Below are 15,682 nucleotides of genomic sequence, written 5' to 3'. Positions count from 1 at the left end.
CTGCGGTTCTGTTTCTTGCGCAATTTTCATATTTGAAGGATAACTATTTAGGGCCTGTGATAATTACATTTACAAAACAAATAGTACTAACTTGCGCCAGGTTTTGTTTCTTAGAGTAATCGAGATGGCTTTTGCTAGGTGGGAGATGTTCGGCTGGGGAGACAAAACATTTTATTTAAAAAGAGGGAGACTTGGGGAGAAAAAAAGTGGAAATCTCTTAGATGTGAATTTTTTTTTAGAAATTTTTTTTTACTCATTTTAAATGAGTATCCATTGCACCCTTCTGCCAAAGACAAGGTTTTTTTTTTTTTATAAATTTATTTTTTTTTTGGTGTTCAATTTGTCAACATACAGAAGGACAGGATTTGAATTGAGAGAAACGGAAGCCAGAACTAAGCCAGTTGGCTGACTTGATTATTTACTTACTTCCTCCGGTCTTAGCTCCAGCCTGGATGCCTTGGATGCCGACAGCGAAGGGGAAGGGCATTCTGAGCGGTCACACATCTGCTACACGCCAGCGTCTCAGAGTTCCTCAAGGACTGGCATTCCCAGTGGGGATGAGCTGGACTCTTTCGAGACCGCCACCGAACCTGATTTTAGTATCTCCAGGACAGAGTCGCTTTCTTTATCAAGTAGCCTGCAGTTGAAGGTATTCTTATTAGTATTAATGTGGTTTATTGTGAGCATAAAAGCTATGTTATCTAAAGCAGGTCATCTCTATCCAAAGGGCAACTCATGTTTCAGTCACGTGTGTGAACTAGTAATTTTTTTTGGGGGGGGGGAGGTGGGGAAGACTCAGGAGCTGTCTGATTGTCTTTTTAATCTCTCCCACTCTGTTTAATTTATATGGTCCTTAGAATGGCTGGTTTATGTTTTATTAATCCATCATCAGCACATCTTTCACATACTCTGAAATTTTTACTGTTCTATATAATGATTTCTGTCGGCATCCCTTAAGCAAAGGGAGAAAAACTGGCAGTATGGAGCGGGTTTAAGCGGTCAGACTTGTTTTGTTCACATACATTTTTACTTGGCTCAGGTCATCAGGTAAATTAAGTAATATTACAAAGGCATAGGTGTCATTTGTTGAGCATTCCTGGCTGCCCGAACTGATGTGAGACGGTATAAACTTCGTCAGTTTTTCCATAGGAGACCTATGCGCAAGGTCCATAGGAGAGGACTTTTCCATAGGAGAGGACTTTTCTCCTATAGGCATTTTCACATTGAAGTTTTTGGGTTTTTTTTGTTTGTTTGTTTGTTTGTTTGTTTTTAAAGAATGAACTCTTCCATCCTTGCAGACAAAGCCTTTTTGGGTCGGTACATGTTTTCTTCCTTTTTGATTTCTCTTGTCCACTCGTTTTCTTTTGAAACTGAGTTTACCCCTGTGAAACAATGTGTGCTGTGCCCAGACTTCTCTTACTGTGAACATCTGATGGTCATGATAATGTTTTATTTTTGTAATATCCTTTGCAGTACACAAGACATGAGTTATGTACGAAATGCATGGTTTTCTCTTACCTAGGATGTTAGTACCATTTTAATCTTCCAGCAAATGAGGCCCTGCAGAGCTTAGACATCTTGTCCAGGTTGCCCACCCTTGGTGATAGATTCAGTATCACCAGGCCTTCTACTGAAGCCTACCCCTCAGCTCTGAGGGCTGTAGAGTGGTCATGGTCTTTGGAACCTGAATGTCACATGCCCTTTCTGGATCCTAGAATATGGGTATGGTTGTTAATGTAGATAGTTCTTTTGCATTTTGAATGGAATTGGGAAAAAATTCATTACTTGGAAGGAAAAGCAATTTAATCTTTGTGAGTTAGGTGCATGTGGTTCACTTTGAGGAATACTCCGTCCTCTAAAATGTATCTTGCCTCGCCTCTGCGATTACCCCGTGTAACTTTTTCCCAAAGAGTTCTGGCTAATTTTCAAAGTTCCGTGGTTATGAAAAAGAAGTACTATACATGACTTAAATGCAGAGGATGACATTTGGCCCTGGCCCTTTGGGCCTCGTCACCGTTACGGGTATAGGGCAGCTCCTGGTGTCCGATGTCAAGAACCAGTGGGCCCTCCCCAGTAAGACACTCAGGAGCCAAGGCCCAGGACCCTTTGAAACAGGGGCAGGCTTCTGTTTTTAACTCTGCTGCAGGCCTGTTAACTAAACCAATGGGCTTAGGGAAACAACGTTTTCACTGAGGGAGAATAGAAGCTACTAGTGTGCTTGTGAAGGACAGTTGCTGATGGCTTAATTTGAATTACAGATTTTGTATTACTCTATCTTAACTCTGATATTTTAAGAACAGATGAGTGAGATTAATCCTAAGGCCACCAGGTCCCTGTTGGATGAGGGTCGGGTACCATAAACGGCTTTACTGGTGTTCTGTTGCACGCTCATTTAAATTTTCCAGAACATGTAAAATAACCATGTTTTAATTATTGTGCTGTCTTGCATTGTCATGTATGTTGCAAATATAATAATAGAAATAGTGCGTGACTGGGAAAATAGCAACAATAGGAGGTCACTTAAAAGACAATAAAAGATACATAAATCAGTGATATTCAGGTATCATCTCAGGAAGTGCTAGATGGAAGGCTTTTTTTGAAAGATGGGCACAGACCGGGAGAAATTGTACATTGACCTGTTGCATTCTTCTTGAGAGGCTGCAGCTAACATTATAAATTCAAATAGCTGTCTTGAAGTTAAAAAAAAAAAAACTCCTATAAGTGGCTATTCGTCTACCTTCTAATAATTATGAAATAAAAAGATAACAATTAATATGGAATTTTGCTTGGATAGTACAGTGTAAAATAACAACAAAAAAAACCCCTGACAACTCAGGTGAAAAAAAGTGACTCCATTGAATATGCAGAGCAAAAAAATCTTTTGACTTAATTTTTTACTTTTAACCAACTCGATTAGAATGTCATAATCACATTTTAAAGTATACATGGGGCGGGAAGCTCAAGTTTACTGAAGTGTTGAAAAGGCATAAAACTTTAAAACTTCTGATGAACAAAAACAAATAATGAGATTACATCAGAAATATTCACATTGAATCTTTACAGAGATGCTGATTCCATAACAATCACGGTGAGCATATACTTTCAGGTCCTCTGTAGAATTTTTCAAAAACCTTGTTATCATTTCTTGTAGGAATCATTGCTTCCTGGAGTCCGCTCACGTTCTTATTCCTGCTCATCACCCAAAATTTCTTTAGGAAAAACTCGATTGGTGCGTGATTTCACAGTGTGCAATTCTGGTGAAGGTAAGCGTTCTTTACCCTTTGACTTTGAGAGAATTCTATTCCAGAGCAGATTCTCAATTAGTGAAAGTATATAAGATGCACAAAAGCAGCAGGCAAGAATTTTCAGCTCCATTTTTATTACTGATTTTTCTATACTTAGCAAAATCCTTTTCTCATATTAGTCAAGTATTAGATTTCATTTTGATGAAAATGCAAATAGGTACAAAGTTGTTGCTTTATTCTTTGAATGAAATGTTTTTCTCAAGGATAATGTAAACTAGAATTTATTCTAGGTTCTTTATTATGAGAGCTTTAGAGGATTATAAGTAAATTTTTTTAAAAAACTACTTTGCCCTATGTATGAATTGCTGAAATCTAACTAAAAGGCAAAGCATTGCAAAATAGATTTTTCCTTTTTTGTATTCAGCAAGGGACTTAAGAGAGTTGCAGTAAAAGAAAAGAGTTGAAACATCAGTAAACCTATCTCAACATTCTTTATGGCAATGTAAACGATCAAAATGAAACTGTGATACGGTAAAATTTTAATTGATCACCTTCAGAAAAGGGTGCACATCATAAGCATAAGCTTGACAAGTTTTCAAAACTGAATTCAAATTTAAAAAAAGAATAATTACGGGCCACAGAGAGGAGCTGCCCTTGTAGCCCCTTTCGGCCACAACCCCCCCACCACTGTTTTTTTTTTTTTTAAAGATTTTATTTATTTATTCATGAAACACACAGAGTGAGAGGCAGAGACACAGGCAGAGGGAGAAGCAGGCTCCATGCAGGGAGCCCGATGCAGGACTCGATCCCGGGACTCCAGGATCCCGTCCTGGGCTGAAGGCAGATGCACAACCACTGAGCCACCCGGGGATCCCCACGACTCCCATTTTTTACCCTGTTTTGAAACAAAAGTATTTCTCTACATAACATATTATGTAGTAACTACGTATAAAGGCATATTTGGTGGAATTCATGTCAACCTGTGATACAAAGCATTAGAATAAAATGTCAGTATCTTAATGCCTCATTTGTATATTACTCTTAAAGGTCTTAAGAGACTCAAAAAGTGAGATGTGCCTGAGTATTCTTAGTTTCCCATTGTAAAATATTGTTTTTAAAAATATTTTATTTAAATTCAATTTGCCCATATATAACGACCAGTACCCCTGTTGTAGAATATTTAAAATAGAATTTATTTCACAAGTGTCTTTCTTTTCTTTTTTACGTATTCTTTATTACATTGTTGTTGACATCTTCATGCCATGTGAAAACATATTCTTTATGGTTGGAACTGCCATTCTAAAACAATGACTTACATGTGGGAGATGTTCAATGATTATTTGTTGAATGAATGTACTAGACAGGATACATAGAGCACACAACAAGTGCTTGGTGTTCTTTTGTGTTTTTGTTTTTTTCATCTTTCTGGGAATCATTACTGAAAGTGGAGAAAACAAGACTGATGATAAATGTCAGTTTTAATATTTGGAATGAGAAGATGGAGAAAATGACCAAGAGAAAGAGAAGATAACAGCCACCTTGAGAGGACAGGAAAAAGATGGATTGTAATGATCGTATAATATTTATATTAGGTTGGGATTCCTTTTATTTTTTTGAGAATATTCAGATCTCTTCCAGACCATTATTTTAAAAGATTTTATTTATTTATCCATGAGCGACAGAGAGAGAGAGAGAGAGAGAGAGAGAGAGAGAGAGAGAGAGAGACAGGCAGACGGAGAAGCAGGCTCCATGCAAGGAGCCCGACGTGGGACTCCATCCCGGGTCTCCAGGACCACTGGAGCTGGGCTGAAGGCAGCACTAAACCACTGAGCCACCCGGGCTGGCCTTGGGATTTGTTTTAATGAGAGGTTGACATGTTTTCACTGAAGGTTCTAGATGGAGAACTAACTTCATACTGTAACTATATAGAAAATGCTTCTAAGTCTTTGTTTTGTGCAAAATGGCAGCTGTGCCATTACATCTATAGTATGACTTCTTAAAAAAATATTTTATATATTTATTCATGAGAAACACAAAGAGGAGAGAGAGGGAGGCAGAGACACAGGCAGAGGGAGAAGCAGGCTCCATGCAGGGAGCCTGACATAGGACTCAATCTTGGGACCCAATCCTGGGACCCAATCCTGGGACCACAGGGTCACGCCCTGGGCTGAAGATGGTGCTAAACCACTGAGCCACACCAGGCTGCCCAGTATGACTGTTTTTTTTTTTTTTAAAGATTTTATTTATTTATTCATAGACAGAGAGGCAGAGACACAGGCAGAGGGAGAAGCAGGCATCATACAGACAGCCTGACGTGGGACTTGATCCAGGGTCTCCAGATCACGCCCTGGGCTGCAGGCAGCGCTAAACTGATGCGCCACTGGGGCTGCCCTATGACTGGTTTTCAAAGTCAGCTGAGAAGTTTGAAGTTGTTGGCCAGACTGAGAGGGAACTGATTGTTTATAAGGGAAAGGAGCCCTGATTTATGAATTCTTTCATGAATCAGGAAGGGCATCTGCCTTACATACAATCCTTAAATATTTGCATGTGAGTTAGAATAGAAAACTGACATCAATTCTTTTTTCAGTTAACAAAATTTTATACCTTTAGACAGTATATTTAAAACTAGGGCTCTAAAATAAATAAATAAAAATAAATAAATAAAAAACAAAACAAAACCAAAAAAACTAGGGCTCTCTCAATGAAATTTGGTCTCCAGAAGGTAAGAATCACAAACAGGCAATGTAGTTTGAAGCCACATAGTCAATGTATAGGGATTCCAGCAGGTAAACCATAGGTACTTGAAGAATAAATTACCTCTCAAAGAAGAAGGAATGATTTTAACTCCGTGTGTGATCAAAGCACAGGAGTGAAAGCTTGACTAGTTCAAAGACATGATGTTTCACTGTGTAGGTCATTTAGATCAATCAGAGGAAAATTGACATTTACATTACCCCCAAGTTCTCTCTTGATGAGTCTGGAATAGTCCTAAAAATTTTCTCTATTTGGACAGACTCGAGGTCTCGTTTCGCCCCCAATTGGAAGCCCCTGATGACAAGCTGTACTGCGGATACACAAAGACAGGATAGTGTTTCGGCCCTTGCGATGTTCTTTTTTCATCTTTGTCCCTTCCAAGAGGTTACTCATTATTGGTTCTTATGCTCCTTTTGGGGCGAAGAGTACAATAGTGAGGCAACCAAATAAGATGCTTGTATAGACAAAACGAAATCCTATCCTGTAATTCCCTTTGGTACGTGGTGTGTTTAGATAGACAGGAATATTGGCGACAATTATAACCTCACCAGAAAGGACCAAAGCGCTCTACTTTAGAGAATTTGGGGGGTGAAGTGAATGTACTCTTGAAAACAGTCACACCCTGTCCGCCGGGCTCCTGTTAGCCTTTGTCAGTGACCGAGCCTGGTCCCATTACTTCATCGGCTTGGTTGTCTGGGACACGTACGTGGCTCAGCGTCCTGCGGCCTCAGCACGTTTACAACGAGCGTAATGACGTGTGCTTGTGGCTTAGCTTGAGGAGTGTTTCGCGGTGGCAGTAAAATCCTATAGATGCCCCGGAGCACATCTGTTGTTGTTGCCCACGAGGTAGCAGGAGACTGAGTCCCAGTAATGACACGGTTTAGGGAGTGTGTGCTTATGAGCTCTGCCCCTCCCTTGTCTGCCACACTGCCCCGTGCAAACTGGCTTCGCCCTTCCGCTCGTGGGGACCGCCCGGGGACAGAGTCGTGTCTGCGCTGCAGAGCTCCCCGAACGAGCGCCAGGGACACCCCCAGAGCAGCATCCTGCTGATACCAAAGGGCTTGTTTTCTCATTATGTCCCAACCGGTGGCGGGAACGGTGGTGAAATACGGTTGGGCGTGTGCGTCGCTGCCGTACGCGTGACTGTGTCTTCACTGTCCCGTTCTGTGTCTTGCAGAGCAAAGAGCCTTCGGCTTCCCGGAGCCCACCAGGGAGAGGAGGTACCGTAACCGTCCCGGTCCGGGGCTGCTTGCTGCCTTTGAACAATGTGTGCGCGTGAATTCCGAGAGCTACCGGTGGGCCGTGGGAGGGTTCTGTGCAACGAGCCGCCTGCACACTCAGCCGCCCCAGCGGGTCCCCACACGCGCAGGCCTCAGGCCTGGGGGCCCGGCGGTGGGGTGTTCCCGGGGCAGTTCCAGAGACAGGCACCTCCAGGTGCACCGAGCGGGGGTCGCGGCGCCGCAAGGCCTGGGCTCTCTGCAGGTGTTGCCGTGGGCCAGAGCCCGGGGGTCACACGCACGGGCGCCCGCCCTCTGCCGTGGCTCCTCACGGCCTGTTGGGTTGCGAGCCGAGCCTGCTGAGGGAGCTCCCGGCCGAGGAGCTGCCCTGAGGCCGCACTGGGAGGCCGCCCCGGGGGCCAGCAATGGCATGAGTATTTGGCATAAAAGGGACCAGTGAGAAAGAGGGAAATGACTTTAACGGGGGGGGACAGTAATGCTGAAACTTTGGAACGTTTTAATATATATATCAAGGCGGACTGTGCTGTTTTAGATTTTAGAGAAAAAAGGGGGCGCCTGGGTGGCTCAGCTGATTAAGTGTCTGACTCTTGACTTCTGCTCAGGTCATGATCTCAGGGTCCTGCATTGAGCCCCATGTGCGTTTCCACGCTCAGCAGGGGTCTGCTTAAGATCCGCTCCCCCCTTTCTCGCTACCCTTCCCGCCCCCCAAAAAAGGAAAGAAATCTTAAAAGTCTCGCTAAGAAAAAGCCTCCATTTGTTCATTCCTATTTTTTTTATTTTTGAGACCAGAATAGAAATTTTCAGATGATACAAGCAGGAAGAGTAGGAATGCCCTTTAATGATAGGATGGTGGTGGAGAGGATGTGGCTGTGATGGGGACAGTGATGACAGCAAACGCAGCAATAACTGACCCACTGGATGTTTGTACATTTACATCCGGTACAATTTATGTTTATTACCTCATTTAGGCAGTTTACTCAGTCGTGGAATTTGATCTCCCTCTTGGTTATCATTTTGGTTAAGTCGTCTCCTTGTCATCTTTTTAACTAGCAAAGAAGTAATGGACTGATGTAAAGATTTTATTTTTTATTTATTTATTTTTTTAAAGATTTATTTATTTATTCATTCAGAGAGAGAGAGAGAGGGGCAGAGAGACCCAGGCAGAGGGAGAAGCAGGCTCCATGCAGGAAGCCCGACGCGGGACTCAATCCAGGGTCTCCAGGATCACGCCCTGGGCTGCAGGCGGTGCTAAACCGCTGTGCCACTGGGGCTGCCCAGATTTTTTATTTTATTTTATTTTTTTAATTTTTTTAAAGATTTTATTTATTTATTAATGAGAGAGAGAGAAAGACACACAGGCAGAGGGAGAAGCAGGCTCCATGCAGGGAGCCCGATGCGGGACTCGATCCTGGGTCTCCAGGATCAGGCCCTGGGCTGAAGGCGGCGCTAAACCACTGAGCCACCCAGGCTGCCGAGATTTTTTTTTTTTTTAAATAAAAAATATTTATTCTCCATTAGGAGAGGGACTTAAGACTAAAAAAGCCAGCGTCATAGTTGGTTAGATATTAATGTGTGAGCTATTTTAACTTGGATGGTACGTGTAGGGAGTATCCCTTTCTTAGTGCTTATTTTCTCTCCTTTGGTGTGTGTCGGTCTGCATCTTGAAAGCATCTTTCCTAAGTCATATCCCCTGGTGTATCCAGTAGAGGAGATCCTTCACCCCACTTAGTCTGCCCCATACCTTACTGGCTGCTCCAGCGCAACCCCTGGTCATTGCGAAGGCTTTGCTTCGGTCATGTTGCACTTACGTGAGGGATCCGCCTTCTTTGGAATTCTCTTATTTGTTTCCTATCACTTAGTTTCTGGGAAAGAACACTAATGGGTGAAAGGGGGCTCGCTCCAGACTTTGTAGGATCTTTTCTGCAGGAGTAGACAATTCCTCTGTATCAGCTCTTTTTTTAAGTACAAAATATAGTAGTACTAAACTTTCCAAAATTGTTACTTTATACAGTAGCTGACAAGTACAGTTTCATATTTTCATTATAAGTATATAAAAAACATTTATTTTATTTATTTATTCATGAGAGAGACACAGAGAAGCAGGCTCCATGCGGGGAGCCTGACATGGGACTCGACCCTGGGACCCCAGGATCACGCCCTGGGCTGAAGACGGCGCTAAACCCCTGAGCCACCCGGTGTCCCTATAATTCTTTTTTTTAAAGTTTTTATTTGAAGTCCAGTTAGTTAACGTATGTTGTCATAGTAGTTTCAGGTTGTACCAACTTCTTCATGATTATATGGGATGACTGTTATGTAATTGACACCATCTGTCTTAAATGTATTACATTTATTACTTGATATATAAATTTTTTAAATCTGAGCATCTGAATAGCCAAAAAATTCTCATTGTGTCAATTTTCAGTTTGGATTTTGGGAATTCCTTTTATTTTATTTTATTTTATTTTATTTTATTTTATTTTATTTTATTTTATTTTATTTTATTTTATTTTATTTTATATTTTGTTTTATTTTATTTTATTTACTTTATTTTATTTTATTATTTTATTTTTTATTTTATATTTATTTTTTATTGGTGTTCAATTTGCCAACATATAGAATAACACCCAGTGCTCATCCCATCAAGTGCCCCCCTCAGTGCCCGTCACCCAGTCACCCCCACGCCCCGCCCACCTCCCCTTCCACCACCCCTAGTTTGTTTCCCACAGTTAGGAGTCTCTCATGTTCTGTCTTTGGGAATTCCTTTTAACAGTTAGATGTTCAGTTCTTCCAAGAATAAGCCACAGATATTATAGTTTAAAGATTACGATGAGAAGGCTCTATATTCTTAAGACTCTTAAAATGTCTTTATTGAAAAGGTAGTGTCATAAGAATCTCTGAGGAATGGGGTTTGTAAGACTTTATTGTGGGTGATTTCATTGGTCATCAAGTCAATAATAGAAATGAAGCGTCTTGTTCTGGGATTTGAGAAGGGTTTAATTTTTTTTCCCAGATTCCTATAAATTGAAAAGCTTTTTAAAGTCTCTTGTGAAATCAGTTGGGGATTTTCCCCTTCTTGGTTCTCCCCTAATGTAACTGATGGTTGTCTCAGTGAATATAGCATCGTGAGATTTGAAACATGGAATCAACCAGCCTTGCCCATTTGCGCAGAGGTTATGCTGTGTTATTCGTTCTCATGATACATTTGGATCACGTCCAGGAGGCTCACATTTCTACCATGTAGGATGGCTATTCTTAGTTTTTAGTATGGAGTATTTCAGCACTTTGTTTCCTTAAAGGTCATGTCTCAGGTCTTCTCCACCGTCGAGTCTAAAGAGTGAGTGGTATAATTTTATGTCATTGTGTAGTCATATATGAGGTATATGAAAACGTAGCACATTCAAAGATTTTAAATGAAAACTGAAACATTGTTTTTGATATGGCCTTCCATAGTGTGGGGAATTGGGAACAGAGTCGGATAAACAGAATTTTCTTTTATTAAAAAGAGTAGAGGGGCTTCTGGGTGGCTCAGTCAGGTGAAACTCCAACTCTTGATTTCGGCTAAGGTCAGGATCGCAGGGTCGTGAGATCCAGCCATGGTCGTGGGTCGGTTGATGTGCTCCCTGGGGAGTCTGCTTGAGATCCTAGCCCTCTGCCCCTCCCTGCACTTGAGCTCTCATGCTCTCTTGCACTTCCTCTCAAATATTTTTTATTTTAAAAAAATATTTAAGAAAGTAGAATTGTATTTCTGCTGGGAGGCAGGTAATGGGAGGACTTCTTGACCTCGCAATCCATACTGCTCTTAGCATTCTTCAACCCCATGGCTGAGGTCTCCTCACCAGATTGTTCTTATGGTAGACGTTGGAAGGCACTCGGCGTGGTCACAAGAGATGTTCCAAAGATCCTTCTTTCTAAGGCCTCAAATGTGCTTTGTCCCCTCCATTCCAAAAGTGAGTCTCTTGAATAATGTCATGAGTCCTGCAAATTAGGGTGCTTAAGAAACAAGAGGTATGGAAATTTATAAATATATTAACTAGTCAGTTATCTCAGGAGGTGGTTTTAGAAGTAGAATGGAAACAGGGTGTAAGTTTTTTTGTTTTTGTTTGTCACTCTAGTAGTCTGGGGTATCTTCAAGTCCATCCACCCTCCTTCCTTTCTGGCTTTTTGAACTGTTTTGTCTAAGTAGCAAACCCAGTTTCACTTATTGTGCAGAACTCGAGTTAGTAAGACATTCTGTGCCCTGCCTATGCCTTTTGATCTTCATGACTTGAGGCACTTCTGAAACCATTTATCATGTTTCCTAAATGCATCCATGGGTTTGAACATGAATAACTAACGTGTTCCATTACCTAGCATAAATGACTATAGTAATCATCTATATCTAATATAAATAAATAACTCAAAGTTTCATTTATATGTCTCAGGTGAGCACATGTTATAGTTAAGCATGGGAAGGGGCCTTAGAAATAACTGAGTCTCAGCCCGTCATTAATCCGATGAGAAAAGCTGACGTCCTAGAATTTGTTATTGGACTCGCTGTCGCAAAATGTGATCCTATATTTTGGCGCATGTCAGTAATAGGATAGCTTTTGGAAAGTATATCCCAGAGATGAATGTGTTACCCACTAATGCGAATGAATGAGAAATTTGGGGGGTGGGAGAGACTTTGGTTATAGCATGTCCCATAGAAGTGTTCCCTGGTTTTACATGATATTTGGTTGATCTCTCTGTATATATATCTCTATCTCTATCTCTTTGTAGTAATATTAGAAATATAAGACTATCAGAGTAAGTTTCAGAGGAAATAGAACTTTCTGTAGATGGGACTTTTTTTTTCTGAAGAATGATTATATGGCCTAGGGGAGCATTAATGATATTCAGTGTGTTCACAGATTGGATACCATTATCCTTAGTGGGCCTTTTATTATGTACGCATATCCACTACCTTCTCTCTCGTACAACCGAGGGAGTCTCAGATTACAAATACCCTCGACTGAGTGGGAGAGACTGAACCAAGAGACAGGCCGTTGGTTTCTCAAGCTGTGTTATCAAAGGAAATGTCTGTCTTCTGCGTATTATCTCTATGTTCCCAAAGTAAATAAAATCCAGTTTCCTATTACTGCCTATTTGGCTTCCCTGTGCCCTAGGAAGTTTCTGTTGGCATAGTCAATATGGAGATGAGTGTTTGCAGAGTAACATTTAAGTCCTTTATTTCCCTAGTATTGTATTTTTTAAAAGATTTTATTTATTTGTTCATGAGAGACACAGAGAGAGGCAGAGACACAGGCAGAGGAAAGAGCAGGCTCCATGCAGGGAGCCCGATGCGGGACTCGATCTCGGGACCCCAGGGTCACACCCTGAGCCAAAGGGAGATGCTGCACCACTGAGCCACCAGGTGCCCCCCTAGTATTGTGAAAAATTGGAAGTATACAGCAAAGTTGAAGAAGTTATATACTGAATACCTCTTAGAGTCTGTAACTAGGAACATTGTGAGATAGGTGCTTTATCATCCATCCGTCCGTTATCCGTCTATAAGAAATATTTTTAATAGATTCGATATCTTCAGAATAACCCTTAAAACCTGAAAAAAAGTGTGTGTGTGTGTGTGTGTGTATATATGTATATATATATACTGTTTTCCCCCTCTTTAAGTCCTGATAAGCTGTGGTCACAGATTCTGTTTTGTAGGATTCAAGAGGAAGAATGGGATAAATACATCATACCTGCCAAGTCAGAGTCTGAGAAATACAAAGTGAGCCGGACCTTCAGCTTCCTCATGAACAGGATGACAAGCCCTCGGAACAAATCTAAGGTAATCAAAGTCCTGTGCCCGTTGAGTCTATGCGTAGCTGGTTCCATTCTGCGGTCGCCGGCGTAGTCTCCCCTTGGACGCAGTGGTCTCAGATGTAGTACACACGTCCTGGAAGACCCTCCTTCTTACGGGGTGTGGTCCGAGTCTCTAGGAGTGCAGCACGACTGTCACCCAGCCGGGACTTGCGGGTGCACGGCGTCCCTCCACACGCAGGCCTTACGTTCAGACAGGGAATGTCGAGGCGTCGTATGGCCTGTGGAAGTACCTTGGCTCTCAGCGTTTGTCTCTCTTCCTTTCTCCCCACGCGGCTGTTGCTGTTGTATCCGAAGACGAAAAGCAAGGATGCCAAAGACAAAGAGAAACCGAGCCGACATCAGTTTGTCCCCGGAACCTTCTCTGGGGTTCTCCAGTGTTCTGTTTGTGATAAAACGCTCCTGGGGAAGGAGTCATCCCAGTGTTCCAGTAAGTCTGTGGGCTCAGTGTGTGCTGTCCCTGCATTTTGCCTCCCCAGACAGTCAGCTCCAGGAGAATAGGGCCGTTTCTTTTCTTTTAAGTTTTATTTATTTCAGAGGGAGAGAGAGGCTTCAGCAGACTCCATGCTGAGTGTGGAGCCTGACGTGGGTCCCGACCTGAGCCCAAACCGAGTCAGGTGCTCACCCACTGGCACCGCCCAGGGACCCCAAGGCCAGGGCCATTGGGAAGCAGGGTTCCGTGAACTGTCATCGTAGCACCGCCCGTGTGATCTAACAGCTTACAGAGCCAGGGACCCTGTGGTCAGCTCCGGGGCTCTATGTGCTCTAGTGACAGCCCCGGGGACCCGGCCTGCCTGTGTCACTGCCTGCTTGGTGTGCCCACCTGGCTTTCGCAGGGGCCTCTCAAAGGTTGCATGGCCAGAACGCAGCTTGGCTTCCCTGTCCCGCAGCCCGACGCGGCCCTATTGTCCCGGCCTCTGGCAGCCGTGTCGCCCAGGCAGACGTGCACGGTGACATCTGGGGGCCGTCTGTAGGTGTCCCTGCCTCTCGCATCCCCATGCAGCCTGCCAGCCGTCCTCTTGGCTCGGGCTTTGGACCGCATAGGCCGGCCTGCCCTGCTGCCCATGTCACCCGGGACTGAGGTCGCCGTCTCAACAGCCTCTAGCCCGTTTTCCTGTACTTTCACAGTTCTGAAAACACCTGCTGTCAGAACGTCAGGGACTGAGGGCATCCTGGGTCCCAGAGCACCTGGCTTCCTGTCAGCCCCCCGGGGAGGCCGAAGCCCCACGACGGCCACCAGGCCCCGTCGCCCCTGCAGGCCTGACCCCTTGCCCTCGCCCCTGCCTGGCACCTGGCGCCTTTGCTGTTCCCTCCTGCTGGCTGGACTCCGGCCTGCCCCCCGCCTCCCAGGCCTCCCTGGGCTCACTCCCGCCTGCCACTCCCCCAGCCCTGTGTGCTCCGTGGCACTCTCGGGCCACCATCTGTCACCGGCCCGTGCCTGCGGCAGCCCATCTGGGGGCCTCAACTCCTGGGGACCTGTCGTCTGCAGGCCCCACGAGACAGCAGCCCACAGGCCCTGGGCCACCCACCTGGGCTCACGAGCGGCTCCCACCACCCAGCCAGGCCGGTGGCCCTTCCATGTCGCCTCGGTCGGCGCCTTCACCCCTTGGCTGCCCTCGTCCGGAGGGCATCTGCCGCTGCCCTTGTTGCAGCGCCCACTGGGAGTGGCCACAGCTGCCAGGGGCCTCCCTCCCGGTTGCCCGGGTCGAGCCCCCCGTGGAGGCGCAGCGGGCCCCACACCCGGCGCCCTGGCCTGCGCGCCTCACTCCCGCCCCCTTCGCCTGCTCCGTGTCCTGTGGCCTCCCGACCTTTACCTGCTCAGTAGCCCTCGGGGACTGTGACGGTCGGTGATGCTCTGTAGCCCCGCGGCAGCTGTGACAAAGCCCAGCCCACGGGCTGCCACTGCCCGGCAGTTACAGACGGCAGCGGACCCGGGGGGGGGGGGGGGGCTGTGGTGTGGCGCAGAGCTGCGGGGCGTCAGGCGGGCGCAGGCCCGGGAAGGGCCCCCCACAGGGAGGCTGTGCTCAGCTTTGAAAACAGTCATTTTCTTAAAGATTTTATTTATTTATTCATGAGAGACACAGAGAGAGGGAGAGACCCAGGCAGAGGGAGAAGCAGGCTCCATGCAGGGAGCCTGACGCGGGACTCGATCCCGGGACCCCGGGGTCATGACCCAACCTGAAGGCAGATGCTCCACCACTGAGCCACCCAGGTGCTCCAAAAATAGTCATTATTATTATTTTTTTAAATGCAATATGACTCCTAAAAGATACAAAGTTTAAGGAAAATTTTAAAATCATCCAAAAATCTTACAAACTACAGAAGATGGCTATTTGTATTTTCATGGAGTCCGTTCTAATTATTAAAAAGCTGGCTGTTTATATTGATGTTTTATTGGATTTGAAATACGTTTACTCCTTACTTATTGTATATTTAAGAATTTCCCGATTTTTTTTTTCGCTACAAAAATGTGGTAAGGGGCATCCCTATACATATAACGCTATCCACATCTCTCTCTCTTTTTAAAGATTTTTTATTTGTTTGAGAGTGGGAGTGCAAGCTGGGGGAAGGGACTCTCTGCTGAGGGAGGACCCCCGCCCCGGG

The 15,682-nt window shown here is 44.4% G+C and overlaps 1 protein-coding gene across 8 annotated transcripts in view; it reads left to right on the top strand.

Annotated features, from left to right (window-relative positions):
- The window catches only part of ARHGEF28 (Rho guanine nucleotide exchange factor 28), a 300,222-nt gene that overhangs the window by 205,512 nt on the left and 79,028 nt on the right, over window positions 1–15,682 (top strand). For all 8 annotated transcript variants that reach the window (XM_072745376.1, XM_072745372.1, XM_072745371.1 and 5 more), the window contains 5 exons: window positions 442–649; window positions 3,152–3,263; window positions 7,177–7,219; window positions 12,923–13,046; window positions 13,376–13,508. In XM_072745376.1, coding sequence (XP_072601477.1) covers window positions 442–649; window positions 3,152–3,263; window positions 7,177–7,219; window positions 12,923–13,046; window positions 13,376–13,508 — 620 coding nt within the window. The remainder of the gene's footprint in view (window positions 1–441; window positions 650–3,151; window positions 3,264–7,176; window positions 7,220–12,922; window positions 13,047–13,375; window positions 13,509–15,682) is intronic.

The sequence above is a fragment of the Vulpes vulpes genome, unplaced genomic scaffold (genome assembly GCF_048418805.1).
Source record: "Vulpes vulpes isolate BD-2025 unplaced genomic scaffold, VulVul3 u000000652, whole genome shotgun sequence".
In the NCBI taxonomy this organism is placed as follows: domain Eukaryota; kingdom Metazoa; phylum Chordata; class Mammalia; order Carnivora; family Canidae; genus Vulpes; species Vulpes vulpes.
Note: the sequence above shows the minus strand (reverse complement) of the source record. Positions and strands in the feature narration are given on the sequence as shown.